At 42.2% G+C, this 13,425-nt stretch overlaps 1 protein-coding gene across 3 annotated transcripts; it reads right to left on the bottom strand.

Moving 5' to 3' along the window:
• Positions 1 to 40: 40 nt before the first annotated feature.
• On the bottom strand, positions 41 to 13,107 carry dnajc10 (DnaJ (Hsp40) homolog, subfamily C, member 10). 3 transcript variants are annotated; one of them, XM_056390115.1, is made up of 25 exons: positions 13,010 to 13,107; positions 11,019 to 11,276; positions 10,694 to 10,856; positions 10,500 to 10,550; positions 9,565 to 9,647; positions 9,221 to 9,352; positions 8,644 to 8,737; positions 8,454 to 8,531; positions 8,165 to 8,208; positions 7,416 to 7,481; positions 7,101 to 7,166; positions 6,895 to 6,984; positions 6,651 to 6,761; positions 6,440 to 6,554; positions 5,908 to 6,035; positions 4,361 to 4,477; positions 4,180 to 4,281; positions 3,881 to 3,941; positions 2,474 to 2,568; positions 2,090 to 2,223; positions 1,781 to 1,834; positions 1,524 to 1,671; positions 1,205 to 1,327; positions 557 to 664; positions 41 to 465 (listed from the first exon to the last, which is right to left on the bottom strand). In XM_056390115.1, the coding sequence occupies exons 2-25, from the start codon at positions 11,226 to 11,228 to the stop codon at positions 454 to 456; spliced, it is 2,385 nt and encodes a 794-aa protein (XP_056246090.1). In that variant the 5' UTR covers positions 11,229 to 11,276; positions 13,010 to 13,107; the 3' UTR covers positions 41 to 453. The 3 variants fall into 3 exon arrangements, with proteins under 3 accessions (XP_056246090.1, XP_056246091.1, XP_056246092.1); XM_056390116.1 differs by having other exon boundaries at positions 12,988 to 13,087; XM_056390117.1 differs by lacking the exon at positions 13,010 to 13,107 and adding an exon at positions 12,724 to 12,966.
• Between the last annotated feature and the right edge of the window lie 318 nt (positions 13,108 to 13,425).

The raw sequence follows: 13,425 nt of genomic DNA, 5'->3' as shown, positions 1-13,425 counted from the left end.
GCTAGAATTTATGACAAAAGGTGGAAAAAAAAACTGCAGCTCAGGTTGAAAAACTGATGTGACTGTTGAAATGTTTTTAACAGAAACACCATTTTATTCTGAAAGTCCAACAGTTTCTACATGAACAATAAAATACAACACTATGTCAACATCTGGCTCTGTGTGTGTGTGTGTGTCTGTGTGTGTGTGTCAGTAACATGTCCAGTATACAGTGTCCCACAGTTTTACTTCATAGAGTAAATACGAACGATGGAGACGAAATAAAAACAAAATAAAAACAAGGCAGAAGTGTTCAGTACATTCAACACAGCAGGTAACAGTCAGTGTCTTTCTGCCTGTCTGTGTTACAGCTGTGGTCTCATCCAGGTGTGTTTAACGACCAATCACCAAGCCGGTCCAATCAAATCCACTTCTGTTCCTCCCTGACCAATGAGATCGCTGGTCTTGTTTTCATTAGAGCTCGTCCTGCAGAGAGACAGAGAGAGACAGAGAGAGAGGTCAGACTCATGTTCATCAGGTAGCTCGAGTTTAAATTTGAATGTAAACAGATATTTACCTTTGGTGTGCTGTGTAACCGTGGCAACAGCTGTTGTAGTCGCTGTCTGATGGTGTCAGCAATCACGTTAGCATCCCGGCTGTTGATGTGCTCCCCGCTGTGTTCATGCTGTCAACACACACACACCAAACCTCATCACCTGTGGTGATGCTTTGTCATGTATGTTGTTGATTAAACGTGTCTTTTGTCATTTCACATTAAAAGTATTCAACAGGCGAAAACAAGGGGGGCTTTTATTGTGAAGCATGCAGCGTATTTGTCGGAGGTTAGCACAGCCCACTGATGCAATGAAACTGAGTCATAACTCAGTCAAATGTAAAAAAACAGACATGAAACGCACATTTTTGGATTCAGTGTGACTCACACTTCCTGAGAATTAAATTATTTCTTTTGTCCATCATGAATAAATGTCCATAAACTCACATCAAATGTAATAAAAATGTTTAAGATTCAAGTTGATCTTGTTAAGAGTTTGAATCTGTGTTTGATACTGGTTCATCTCATGTTCATGTCATGCCAAAGTAACAAATGAAAGTGTGTGTGTGTGTGTGTGTGTGTGTGTGTGTGTGTGTGTGTGTGTGTGTGTGTGTGTGTGTGTGTGTGTGTGTGTGTGTGTGTGTGTGTGTGTGTGTGTGTGTGTGCGCTCACCCTCCTTGATCCCCTGTATGGGTAAAATCTGACGGTTGGGTAGGCGGTGATTCCGGCTGATTGACAGGTCTGATAATGAGCCTGACAGTCCACCTTCCCTGCCCGGACCTCCCCTTTAAGAATCTGTCAATCAAACCGAAGAACATCCTCATAAAGAGTCTGAACCACAAAGAGAATTTCTCTTTTGACAACATGTCAGTTTATGTTTCATGTCACGGCGAGTTCCAGCTGGAAGAGTCTGACTTTGACTGACAGGAACCACAGAATAAACGATACTGGACCAAAAGGTTTATTTAGAAAAAAGAAGAAGGTCTCTCACCCGAGCCAGGACCTCAAACTCTGGGGCGAAGTGTTGACAGGGTCCACACCAGGGGGCGTAAAAATCCAGAACCCAGTGATCCTGACCCGACAGAACCAGAGACCTGAAGGAGTCTGGAGTCAGGTCCACCGACACCCTGGGTAAAGAACTGCACACACAACATGTCAACACAACAAGACACCTAAAGAACAAGGGAGGGAGGGAGGAAAGACAGACAAGACAGACAGACAGACAGAAAGAAAGAAAGAGTGTCTCACCTCAGTGCCCATGTTCTCAGTGAATGAGCGTCTCTGTGCCAACCATTATAACTCCTGCAGAGACACACGGATCAATAAAAAAGAACAGGATCAATAATCAAACTGAACAGGACAGCAACACATTCCGGCAACCTTCACCAATAATGTCGACACTCTCATTCAGACGGATCTGTTTATGGCGGGAACAGACGAGGACCCAACACTGACCCCTGAGGAACTCCTCAGTTCATCAGTGACCGTGTCTGAGACGAGTTTCCCAACACGTCACCATGTGTGTTGTATGTAAACCGACTTCTGTGTGGTACATACGTGAAGCGATCTGGCTGCCGGGCGTTGCCAGGATACAGCCGGACTTCGGGGTACGCCCTCACACCTTGAGTCTGACAGAACGACTGAAACCTCTGACAGTCGACTGAACCGACCAGGATCTGACCCAACAGCATCTAGATGGAGAGAGAGACACACACACACACACACACACACACACACACACACACACACACAAGGATTAGACTGGACACACACTCTATTGATCACCACCTGTCTGCTCCTGACTGTTTCCTCTCCCTCCCCCCTGACCTCCTGTGTTAGCTCCTCTCTGCGTGCCACACCTTTGGTAACTGGGTGCTATCTGGTTTAGGTTACATACAGTTTTTAACAATGTGTGTGTGTGTATATAATGTGTTGTTGTACCCTGGCCATGCGTCTCCACTCAGGCATCAGAGCCTGACAGGGACCACACCACGGAGCGTAGAAATCCACCGCCCAGATCTGCCCTTCAGCTCGACCTGCAACCAGGAGAGGAGAGGAGGAGACAAGGAAAGGAGAGTAGAGGAGGAGACAAGGAAAGGAGAGTAAAGGAGGAGACAAGGAGAGGAGAGGAGAGGAGAGGAGGAAACGAGAGAGGAGATTTTAACTCATTAACAGGGACCTCATCTGTTGAATGAAGCAGCTCTACAGTGTTTCCTCTAGGATTTTTTCAGCAGTGGGGGGCATGCTATCCGGGGGGGGGGGGGGGGTAGAGTCAGTGGCAAAGTTTGCACCCAGGCTCATCTCTCTCTCCTGCACCTTCACCCAGCTCTCCCGCTGCTGTGCTCTCCTCCACTTTGTTTAACAACTCCTCCCTGTCTAATGTTACTTGTCTAATAAGATTACATTAAAAGTGTGAGTAATGTAACGCTAACAGCGTTATTATAGTTTACACTCACAACACATCTGATTACAAGTGTGAACATTAAAATACTATTTTTTACCTAACCATCATCATTTACGAGTCAGTAAAAGGCTTATGATGCTACCTGACTAGCGTCTTCTTCATCTGTTGTCTTTCTCTTCTTAGAGAAGTATCTGAACAAGCTCATCTGAAAATGCCGTCAGCAGTTAAAACATAATGACGTGTAGATATTAGCTTAATGCTATCAATTAGTTTACCCAAGTTAGCGTCACTGAGTTGGATAATAAATCTACCTTTTCTCCGGTAATTCGCTGCCTTATTCCTCACGACTTCACTTCTCTGACTCTCACCTGGTGCCTGACGTGACGTCACTTTCAAGGCCGCGCTCTCGTGAGTAATTAACTCCAATAGGATCCAACAACCACCCCACTCCCTCCCTCTCTCCTCCCCTCCCCCGCTGTTGCGCTCATCATCACACAGGCTCTGCTGTGAAGATGTGGCGGTGGTGCATTTGCGACAATAAAAAAAAAAAAAAAAAGAAAAAGAAATGAAATTTGAAGGCGTGGCGGCCACCGCTAAATGAATGTAGAGGAAACACTGCTCTAATTTAAACTCTGAACATCGTCTCTTCCTTCCTGTTTCTGAATTTACAGCTGTGTTTTCAACAGGGTGTGAAAATAAGAAACAATAAGGGGAAGATGTTTTACCGACTGAAGTCGAGCTTTAAAGATATTAGAACTTATTCTGGTCATAACTATATAAAATATCCTATAACTGTTGAGTTTCTCTTAAATACATGCGGAGTGATAACAGAGCTGATTGGTCAAGAGCTACACAGCTTTGTGCAAACTGATGTATTTATACATTTATCTCAATAAGTTTAAGTGTGTTGGTGTCCAGTTAGCACCGGGACTTCCTGGTTTTACCTTTAACTCTCTCGGCGAAGCTGGACGGATCCAGGACCAGCACAGACGGACTGACCAGATCCTGCAGAAACAGACAGAAGCTCTTTGTGAACCTCCATAACTTTTCTTCTTCTTTTTTTTTTTTTTAATCTCAATCTGTATTTTCAGCAGGAATGACGACTTTCAGCCAGAAACCGTCTTCACTGGACGATGATCACAACCATCTTTGATAGAAACCACTCTTTGTTACCTGATCACTTTCATTTTCTCGCAACAGTGTGTATCATGTATATCAGGATGTACTTGGTGTGACGTGGTACCTGGATGAACTCCAGGATGCCGTCCGCTGAATGTTGTCCTTCGTATTCATGAACAGAGGAGCCGTTGAAGATCACCGTGGTGGGGTACGCCTGGATGTTATACTGAGACACAGAAGAAGGAGTTATCCACCTGTCTCCACCTCATAATGAAATGGTACGGTCCGGGGATGTCTGCGCTTACCATGGAGCAGAGGTTGTGGTGGATGGTACAGTCCAGAGTGCCAAACTTCATCTGTCCAGCCAACTGAATGGAAGCTTTTCTCAGTTCAGGCAGTAACGCTCTGCACGGAGGACACCACTGCACACACACACAAACATTTATCAAATCAATATTCATTTATTAATTAAAGTTCTTTAACACGAACCTGAAGCTTGTGGACACGTTTAGTATCAAGCTCCTTGATTTTCAGCTCTGACAGAGGAGTTTGTTTCCTAAAGTCCCCGTGGCTTTTTAAAATCTAAAAATTAAAACTGTAGAAATCAGCGATGAATCTATTTCCAGACGGGGTAAAAACAGCTGTTCTCATCACAGGGCTTTTGCATAAAGTTGAACTTCTGCATTTTGAAAGAATGAAATAATGAAAGTAAGGCCCGAGGACAGTAAGTGTGTTTCCATCCACCTGTTTTTATGTGTATTTTCAATTTGTACAAAAACTGTAGAAAAGACCAAAAACATTTGAAAGAAAAAAACTGAAATATCAAATAAGTTTTTCCACTTTGGTGAAAAAGTTGGTTTATTAATAAAAACAAAGTGCAAAGGAGGGAGGCATGTTTCTACATCTGCGAGTGCGTGAGTCCACGTGACGTATATTTAAAATGGGAGGGTGTACACGAGGCTCTGGTGCAGATATCAGTATCAGTTATGTCCGTGCGAGAAAACCAACTGTGATGAGCTGGAAAACAAACATGGACGCTGAGTTCATCGTTAAAAGAATACAAAGACGATCAAATGTACTTCCTGCATGGATGGCGCCATTTTTGTTTTGATGCATCGTGTGGAAGACGTAGACGATGGTCTACTGTGCACGTGCAGAACGAGTCTTTCAAACAGAATATAAATGAAAACAACCACTCGTCTCTTCCACTGCAGAGGAAAACATCAGATGTGCGTGGAGTGATGATGATGAGGAGGCTGGAACCTTCTTCACAGGAAACAAACAGAAATGTCAGATTTCCATCGTTTGAGCTTTGACTCGATCTTTTAATCGCCTCATCTTCTTCTGGACAATCAGCTCCACCAGCTGTTTATCTTGATATGCTCAACTTCTAATATTCAAAAAACATGTATTTACATTTTCTTTGGCTGAATTTCTGGATATTCAGTTAAAGTTTTTGCTTCGTCTGGATGAAACTTGACTGAAAACCTCCAGTTCACTCGGACAAATTCCTTCAGCGCCTGAAGCCCACGACTGCGTTTAACAATGAGGAATATATGACACACACAGCTCTGACACTTTGCCGCCGCGAAATGAAGCGGTTGGTTTCTGCTTCCCTATCACTCACTGTTTGTGTTACGGGTGTAGCTCCATCTCCTGCCCTGAAGGTAAACAGGTCGTCAGACTCGGTGTGAAATATAAAATCACCTGAGGTTCAGTGAAGCTTATCAGTGATGACGTGGTGCGGCTCCACCTGTTTACTCATGATGAGGAGGATGTGCTGCATGAGACATTTTCTGCTCCTGTGTTTATCTACTGAAGACAGAGCATGAGAAAGTAGTTTGTTACAAACCGGAGCGAAGAAGTCGACGAGCCAGGGCTCCTTCCTGTCTGCGGGGAAGTTGTCGGGCCTCAGAGTCGTCACGTGAGCGCGAACACTGTCCCTCGCAAAACCCACGATGTTGTACAACACATCTTTACCTGCGGAGGGATACGGAGAGAGAGAGGGTGAAGAGACTGACAGGTGAACGAGGAATCAATCAGCCAATTAATCGATACGGGAAGCAACAGAAAATGAAGCAGTGTGTAGTACAGAGTGTAGTACAGAGTGTAATACAGTGTGTAATACAGAGTGTAGTACAGAGTGTAGTACAGTGTGTAGTACAGAGTGTAGTACAGTGTGTAGTACAGAGTGTAGTACAGTGTGTAGTACAGTGTGTAGTACAGAGTGTAGTACAGTGTGTAGTACAGAGTGTAGTACAGAGTGTAGTACAGAGTGTAGTACAGAGTGTAGTACAGTGTGTAATACAGTGTGTAGTACAGTGTGTAGTACAGAGTGTAGTACAGTGTGTAGTACAGAGTGTAGTACAGTGTGTAGTACTGACCGTGGTGGATCTCAAAGTCGTGGATCCCCAGTCCCTTGAAGACCGCCACGCAGGGTTTCTGGATGTAGAGAGACTGACACAACTCTGAGTCGGCTGAACAGTCGACTCTGCCGACCTGAGGAGGCAAACAGACAGAAAGACAGGCAGACAGACAGGCAGTCAGTCAGACGGACAGGCAGACGGACAGGCAGACGGACAGACAGACAGGCACCTGTATGTGGTCGTTCCTGAGAAAAGCCTGTAGCTTCTTGTACTCGTTGGAGGCGGAGCTTCTGTCTCCAAACGTGAAACTGACCAACCAGCGATGACGTGACAGCTTCCTCTGGAGACAACAAGTCACACATCATCAAAGGCTGTCACATATTAACATGTACTGTAATGTTAAAGCTGTAGAGTATTTGTAGTGTGTGTGTGTGTGTGTGTGTGTGTGTGTGTGTGTGTGTGTGTGTGTGTACCTGGAAGCTGTCAGTGGTCAGCAGCTCCAGATCAGGCAGATGGTTGATGACCTGAGTGTAAATCTCTTTACTGTCCAGAGTGTTCAGCCACTGAAACACACACACACACAGCTTCAGTCAGTACTGCAGTGCTACACACAGTATTACTACACACAGTATTACTACACACAGTATTACTACACACAGTCATGTGTTCAGTCTCTCACCAGGACGCTGCCTTCTTTATCCAGAGAACTTCCAGGTGGGAACAAAGCCGTGGCTCCACTGGTCACCTGACACACGGCAGATGGATTAAACACAAACACTAGTTAACAATAAACCATTACTACTAAAACTACCACTGCTTTAAAATCTACTTTCTCTGTTGGGTTTCTTTTATTTTGTTTCCTGAAAATGAATCTTAAACCAGTACAGAGCAGCTGACGTCGCGGTGCGTTCAGGAACAAATATCTACCTCCACTGCTTTGAAGATGAGATGAACCCTGATGATTTATCTTCCATATCACAGTTCTCAGACTCACCTGGAAACTGTCACAGAGCTGCTCCTGTGCGGTGCAGTCCATCCATCCCACTTTAACCAGACTGTCCTGCAAACAGACAAATACATATTCAACCAGTGGGACCAGTTCAATTTATTCAGTCAAAGTGTTTTACAATAAAAAAAAAAAAATGAAATAGTGCAATAAAAAAAATGGAGAATAGAGGGACAAAAAATTAGACAATAGAAAGACAGTAGATGATATAACATGTAAATGAAAATAAAAACAGAAACCAGTAAAAATAGTAAAATATGAGGGAATTAATTTAAATACCAAGTTAAATAAATTGGTTTTCAGCTGCTGTTTTCTTGTGTGTAAAACTGTGTGTATTTAAAAGCCTGGAGTAGAGGATCTAAGAGCTTAAAAGGACTTTAAAATTTTTCCTAAAAGATACTGGGAGCCAGAGGAGTGAAGCTAAAACTAAAGTTCTGAATAATCTGGAGTCACACTGCAGTGTTCCCTCTCTTTGAGCTCTGTGTTTGGTCTCCACCAGCTTCTCTTTAGCTGCTAAATGCTCCGATATGTTCCCCTGCTGCTCAGCAGGTAGAGGGCAGACACTATTTACAGATGTTTCTCTGAAAACATCTGCTCCTCTGAGATCAGTGAGAGTGAACCACAACAGTAAAGTCGTGTCTGGACGAATAAACAATGAGCTGAAACTCATTAGAACGTTTTCTTACATAACTTAAGAGGTGTGGGAAACACCCTGATTATATTATTAGTGTTCTCACCAACATTCCTGCCAGCTTCTGTCTTGTTCTGGGCTCCAGGCAATCTGAGAGAGAGACACACAGATCGATGGAAACGACAGATTAGCGGAACATGACGTCTCACAAACATGAACCACGCCGACACAGATGTGATGAGGTGATACATGTTTAATGGGTTTGTCCCACATCACACACACCTGTGTGGCATGCAGAGGAAACGCATGTGACAGCGTGTTTCAGCTGTCAATCAGACGCATGACAACACCTGCAGGCGTGAAAAAAAAAAACCTCATACGTGAAGGTGTGTTACCTCCGGTGTCAGAGCAGAAGGTGATCAGCCAGCCGAGGCCCGACGAGAACGCACTCTCTATCTCGCTGAACACGTTTCCTGCAAAAACAACAAAAAAACAACAAAAACACAAACATATCAGAGATGCTAGCTTGGGTTCAGATTCACAGCTCTGGAACCAGGTCTCATATGGATGCTCAGAGGAGATTACCCTGCCACAGCTGAGTCACAGTCGTCGTGATGAACTGCATGGAGAAGCGGACCAGGTTGTCTTTGGAGCGCTCCCAGTTAAACTTCTCTGGTTTCTATAGAAAAGACAAAGTGTTGATGATAACTGAACAAGGTCGCTCCGATGCTAAGCTAACAGACAAGCTAGCAAGATGATGTGTAAAGTCAACAACAGGCAAGAACAAGAAAAGAAAGAGACCAAACACGTCGGTGAAATCCAAAAACATGATGAACTCTGTCTTTTGATGTTTTCACCTGTTATTGTCAATGTTCAAGAAAAATTTAATCGGTTTACAAATTAAAACTGAAATTCTCCTTCAACTGTTTGTTTCGTGGTTTTAATGTTTCCATTCAAACATGTGCAGATTGTTTTAAAGTGTTCTACATTTTCTTTAACACAATGGTCGATAAATATCTTTTATAAATATCATTTGCCTTTGAGTAAAATAACAAAAAATTATTGATCAGTATGATTTTAGGTATGATCAGAGGAAAAGGTGTTTACTTTAGTGTCATCAGTTCATCAGCTGATCAGCGAGAGAAACAGTCAGTAAACAGACCTGTCCTGCTCTGTATATGAACAGACTGGGGTAGCTGTTGATGCCTTTCCTCCTGCAGAGATGGTTGTTGTCTCCACAGTTCACCGCTCCGATCCGGATCACGCCGTCCATCTCCTTGGCAAACTCCCTCCACTGAGAGACACACACACGGACGTCGTTTCATTTCCACTCATTAATAATCAACCAATGATTATTTCTTCTAAAAACACACATTATAAAATATAAAACAAGGCTGATAAGGAAAAAGGGTCAGTGAGAAGGAAACACCTGCGTCTCAGGTGTGTGTTCAGTGGTGTTTAATACACCTGTGTGTGGGTTTATTTTGTCTTTTAGTGTTATATTACCGTTGGAGCCAGTTGGTGACAGTGCGAGCATCGTGGGAAATAGAAGTTAATGAACCAGATTTCTCCAGAGTTCACTGCTGCTTCTGAAACACACACACACACACCACACACACACACACACACACACACACACACACACACACACACACACAGTAAAGTTAGGATGGTACTTGTAACTTTTACATACAGCTGTACATACATGTTCATTTTAACAATTTATTTATAGAATTTTCCAAAATACAGAGACACAGAGGTGAAACATCAGAGATAATGAAAGAGAGAAATAACATAAAATAAAATAAGTAAATAAAAATAATTAAATATTTTTAACTTTAATAAAATCGACAATAAAGATCTGTTTAACTCAGCAACTGTGTTACCATGGTAACTTAAAGCTGCTTTGGTAATAGCCACTCTTGAATCATTTGTCAGCCTGTTGGCATGAAGACTGATCTCCCCATCTCACCCACACATGTGAACCTAACGAGAGAAACATTTGGAACTAGCAGAAATTAATTTGATTCTCATTAATTCTCTTTTTCAATTTTTACAAAATCTTGCAACATTTTATAAATGACTTCAATAACATCAAATTATCTGACAGGAGTTGAGATGGTTTGTTCATCATGGTTTGTTCTTCTATTGTTTTTCCATTCTTGTGGAGGGATGTTTTTGTTATAATTGGTATTGATTAAGTTCAAATATTGTCAGTTACAGATTAGGGTGGTGTTATTCATCAATTCTGAAATCCATGCCTTTAAGGTGTGGAAAATCAAACGTACACCTGATGGGACGTGTGTGTGTGTGTGTGTGTGTGTGTGTGTGTGTGTGTGTGTGTGTGTGTGTGTGTGTGTGTTGCACATTGTGAGATGCTTCTATACTTGAACAAAAAAACATTGAGGAGGTTTAAATGAAACAGGTAAATAGTCACTTACCAAAATCTCCGCTGTCCAACGTGATGATCTCCAAATCATCGTCATAGATTCCTGAACAGAGACAGATTTAACTGAAGACTTCCTTTCAGTAGAAAATATTTTAATGTCACAAACAAACAAAGGTGTTGCCCTCATATCATCGCCATGGTTACTCATGACAGGTGAGTGCGTGTATCCTTTCTGTAGAGACGTACCAAAGTCATAGCGGTAGAAGTTCCAGCTCTCGTAGCGTCCTCCCTGCTGCTCGTCCAATCCCTTCTCTCCATATTTATCATATTTCTTCCTGAGGTCTTCGTCCTTCAGAACCTCGTAGGCTCGATTCACCTGCAGGAACTTCTCGTGGGCCGAGGGGTCGCCCTGCAGCACAACATTTTAATCAGGGTTAGGGTTATGTGTGGACTGACAGGAGTTTTATCTGGGTTTTTTGAGTAGTTCCAGGTTTAATCGGGGTTTATATGTAGGTGTTTCGGGGGAAGTCAGTGGTTTGGACAAGACTTATTGTTTCTCAGATTAACTCACAGGGTTTTTGTCGGGGTGCATGGTGAGCGCCAGCTTCTTGAAGGCCTGTCGGATCTCTCTAGTCGTGGCCTCCCTGTTGACTCCCAGAAGAGTGTAGTAGTCTTGGCCCTCCGTCCAAACCGCCACCAGCAGCGTGACCAGGACCAGCGACAGCAGCGTAAGCCGGACGGGAAGAGGCCGCTGAACCCCGAAGACAACCCTGCACCCCATTACCAGTCCTCCCAGTACAACCACAGTAACCAGCTACAACCGGAAGAGCTGGAACACACAGGCACAAACATGAGTAGTTAGTTTTTGTTCTACCAGGTTTACTGATTAACAGTCACACTGTGTGGTGAAGTTCACCCAACCATGCAGCCATTAACATCCTCCACCATCAAACATAAGCAACAAAGGACCCATCAGAGGACAGGCAGCAGGACATGTTACGACCCTTGATGTGGCTCAGGGCATGGGAGCGTCTTCAGGAGGATTTACTGCCAATTGGGTCCCAACATTCCCACTTTACATCCCCTTGGGCTGCGACAACCAGCCGACAGCAAGAGCAGGATCCTGACAACTGGACACCCAGGTGTTTGTTCTGGATTGTTGTTGCCTGCACCTTCAAATATTGAGCTAAAACCAATTAACAGTGTACATAATATGAAAAGTAGTGACCAGTTACCATCACCAAATCAAACCATTTTACAAATACAAATGTTTGTATTCAATATTTGAAGGGTTGCAACTAACACAAATATATCTGCTGATTATTATCTCGATTAATTGGATAGAATTTGGTTTATGAAAAGTCACATGGTAGTGAACACAAATTCCTAGGAGTTAAGATGATGTCATCAAATTACTTATTCTGTCAGATCAATCCTCAAAAACTCAAAGATATTCACTTTACTATCAAACAGAAGCAGAAAATCCAAACACATGAGAAGCTGGAACTGAATGTTGTTCAGTATTTTGGCTTGAAAAAGGATTTAACGAGTAGTTGATTATCATGAGAGTTGCAATTGTTGCAGCTCTGCATGTTTGCCAAGTTGAATCTCCACCAACATAGCCACCTATATAAATTAGTAACAACTACTAAACCACTTTCAAAATAAAAGGCCCTTTTTCTCCAAAGTAGTAAAACAGGTGAAACACAGATTGGAACTTCTTAACAACCTCTCATATAAAGCTGAAACATTAGCCGAATAATCAATTAGTTAATCTACAGAAAAATAATATGAAATTATTTTGATAAACGATTAATTTTTTTTTTTTTTTTGTGAAATACTTCCAGTTCTCTGATTCTGGTTCTTTTCTCTGTCACTAAATATTTTTGGTTACTTAGACTTTCGGTCAGCAAAACATAATTTCTAATATACATATATATTTTTTTTTAATTATTATTATTTATTTTATTTTTTTTATTTTTTTTTACAATTTTGATGTTTCATAGACTAAATTATTAATAGAAAAATAATAAGTTTTATCTGTAGCCACAGTCTCATTTAAAAACACAGAGCAATTAATAGACATTTTAGCACTTATACATTTAATTGAAATAAAACATGCAGAAAGAACATTCACTGGCCTGGGTAAATGAGTACATTTAGTAAGAATATACTGCAGGTAACCAGCAGTAAAATACTCTAAATACTGTACTTATTATATTTATATAATCAACACAAGACACGGTGTTTAACGAATATAAAAAAAACACTCTTACACAAAAGTCCAAGTGATCACAGCTGGTTATCTGTGTCCACAGAGCCAAATGTTAATTTATGTGTGTCTTGTCCCAGAAGAAAAGCTGAAACGAGCTAAACTGGGGTAAGCTAGTAGCTAGCTGTGTGTCGCCGGTCAGCAGGAATTATCACAACTTGCTGGCTAATTAGCTAGTTAGCTTGACCGCGACACCAAGCTCTCTGCTGAGTGTCGGAGAAGCTAAAGCCAAAAATACATCTAACGTTCACCGAAATTTCAATCTGACCTGAAAACAGCTGGTCCGTTACCTTAAAGGCGTCTCAACTTCTGAAAGTCTGAGGCTGAAGATCCGCATCAGCGTCCGGCTCAGACCGGGGTCAAGTTTTATACCAAATATCAGAATTCCCGTTTCCGCTTACAGCATTTCACAATAAAAGCCGTACATAAAACCAAGACAGCGGGCTTCTAAACAGACAAATCTTGAATTATCTGCATGTTGAAAAGACAGCATGTGAAACAGACTTTAGTCAGAAAAGTCAGTTCCCCTCCGACTTTGTTCGGTTTTTTTTGCGCTTTTATTTCGACAACAGAATAGTTTCATTTACCGTGATTTTTTTTAAATTGTCTGCGGTAACTTGTCTATCACCAGCCGCATTTCGATGACGTAAAGGCGTAAAAGTTTGGTGCGTTCAGGTAAGCACATTCCTAGATGTAAATATTCTGA

This window comes from Seriola aureovittata, chromosome 11 (assembly GCF_021018895.1).
Source record: "Seriola aureovittata isolate HTS-2021-v1 ecotype China chromosome 11, ASM2101889v1, whole genome shotgun sequence".
NCBI classification, from domain to species: Eukaryota; Metazoa; Chordata; class Actinopteri; order Carangiformes; family Carangidae; genus Seriola; species Seriola aureovittata.
This window is presented reverse-complemented; position numbering and strand designations above follow the sequence as displayed.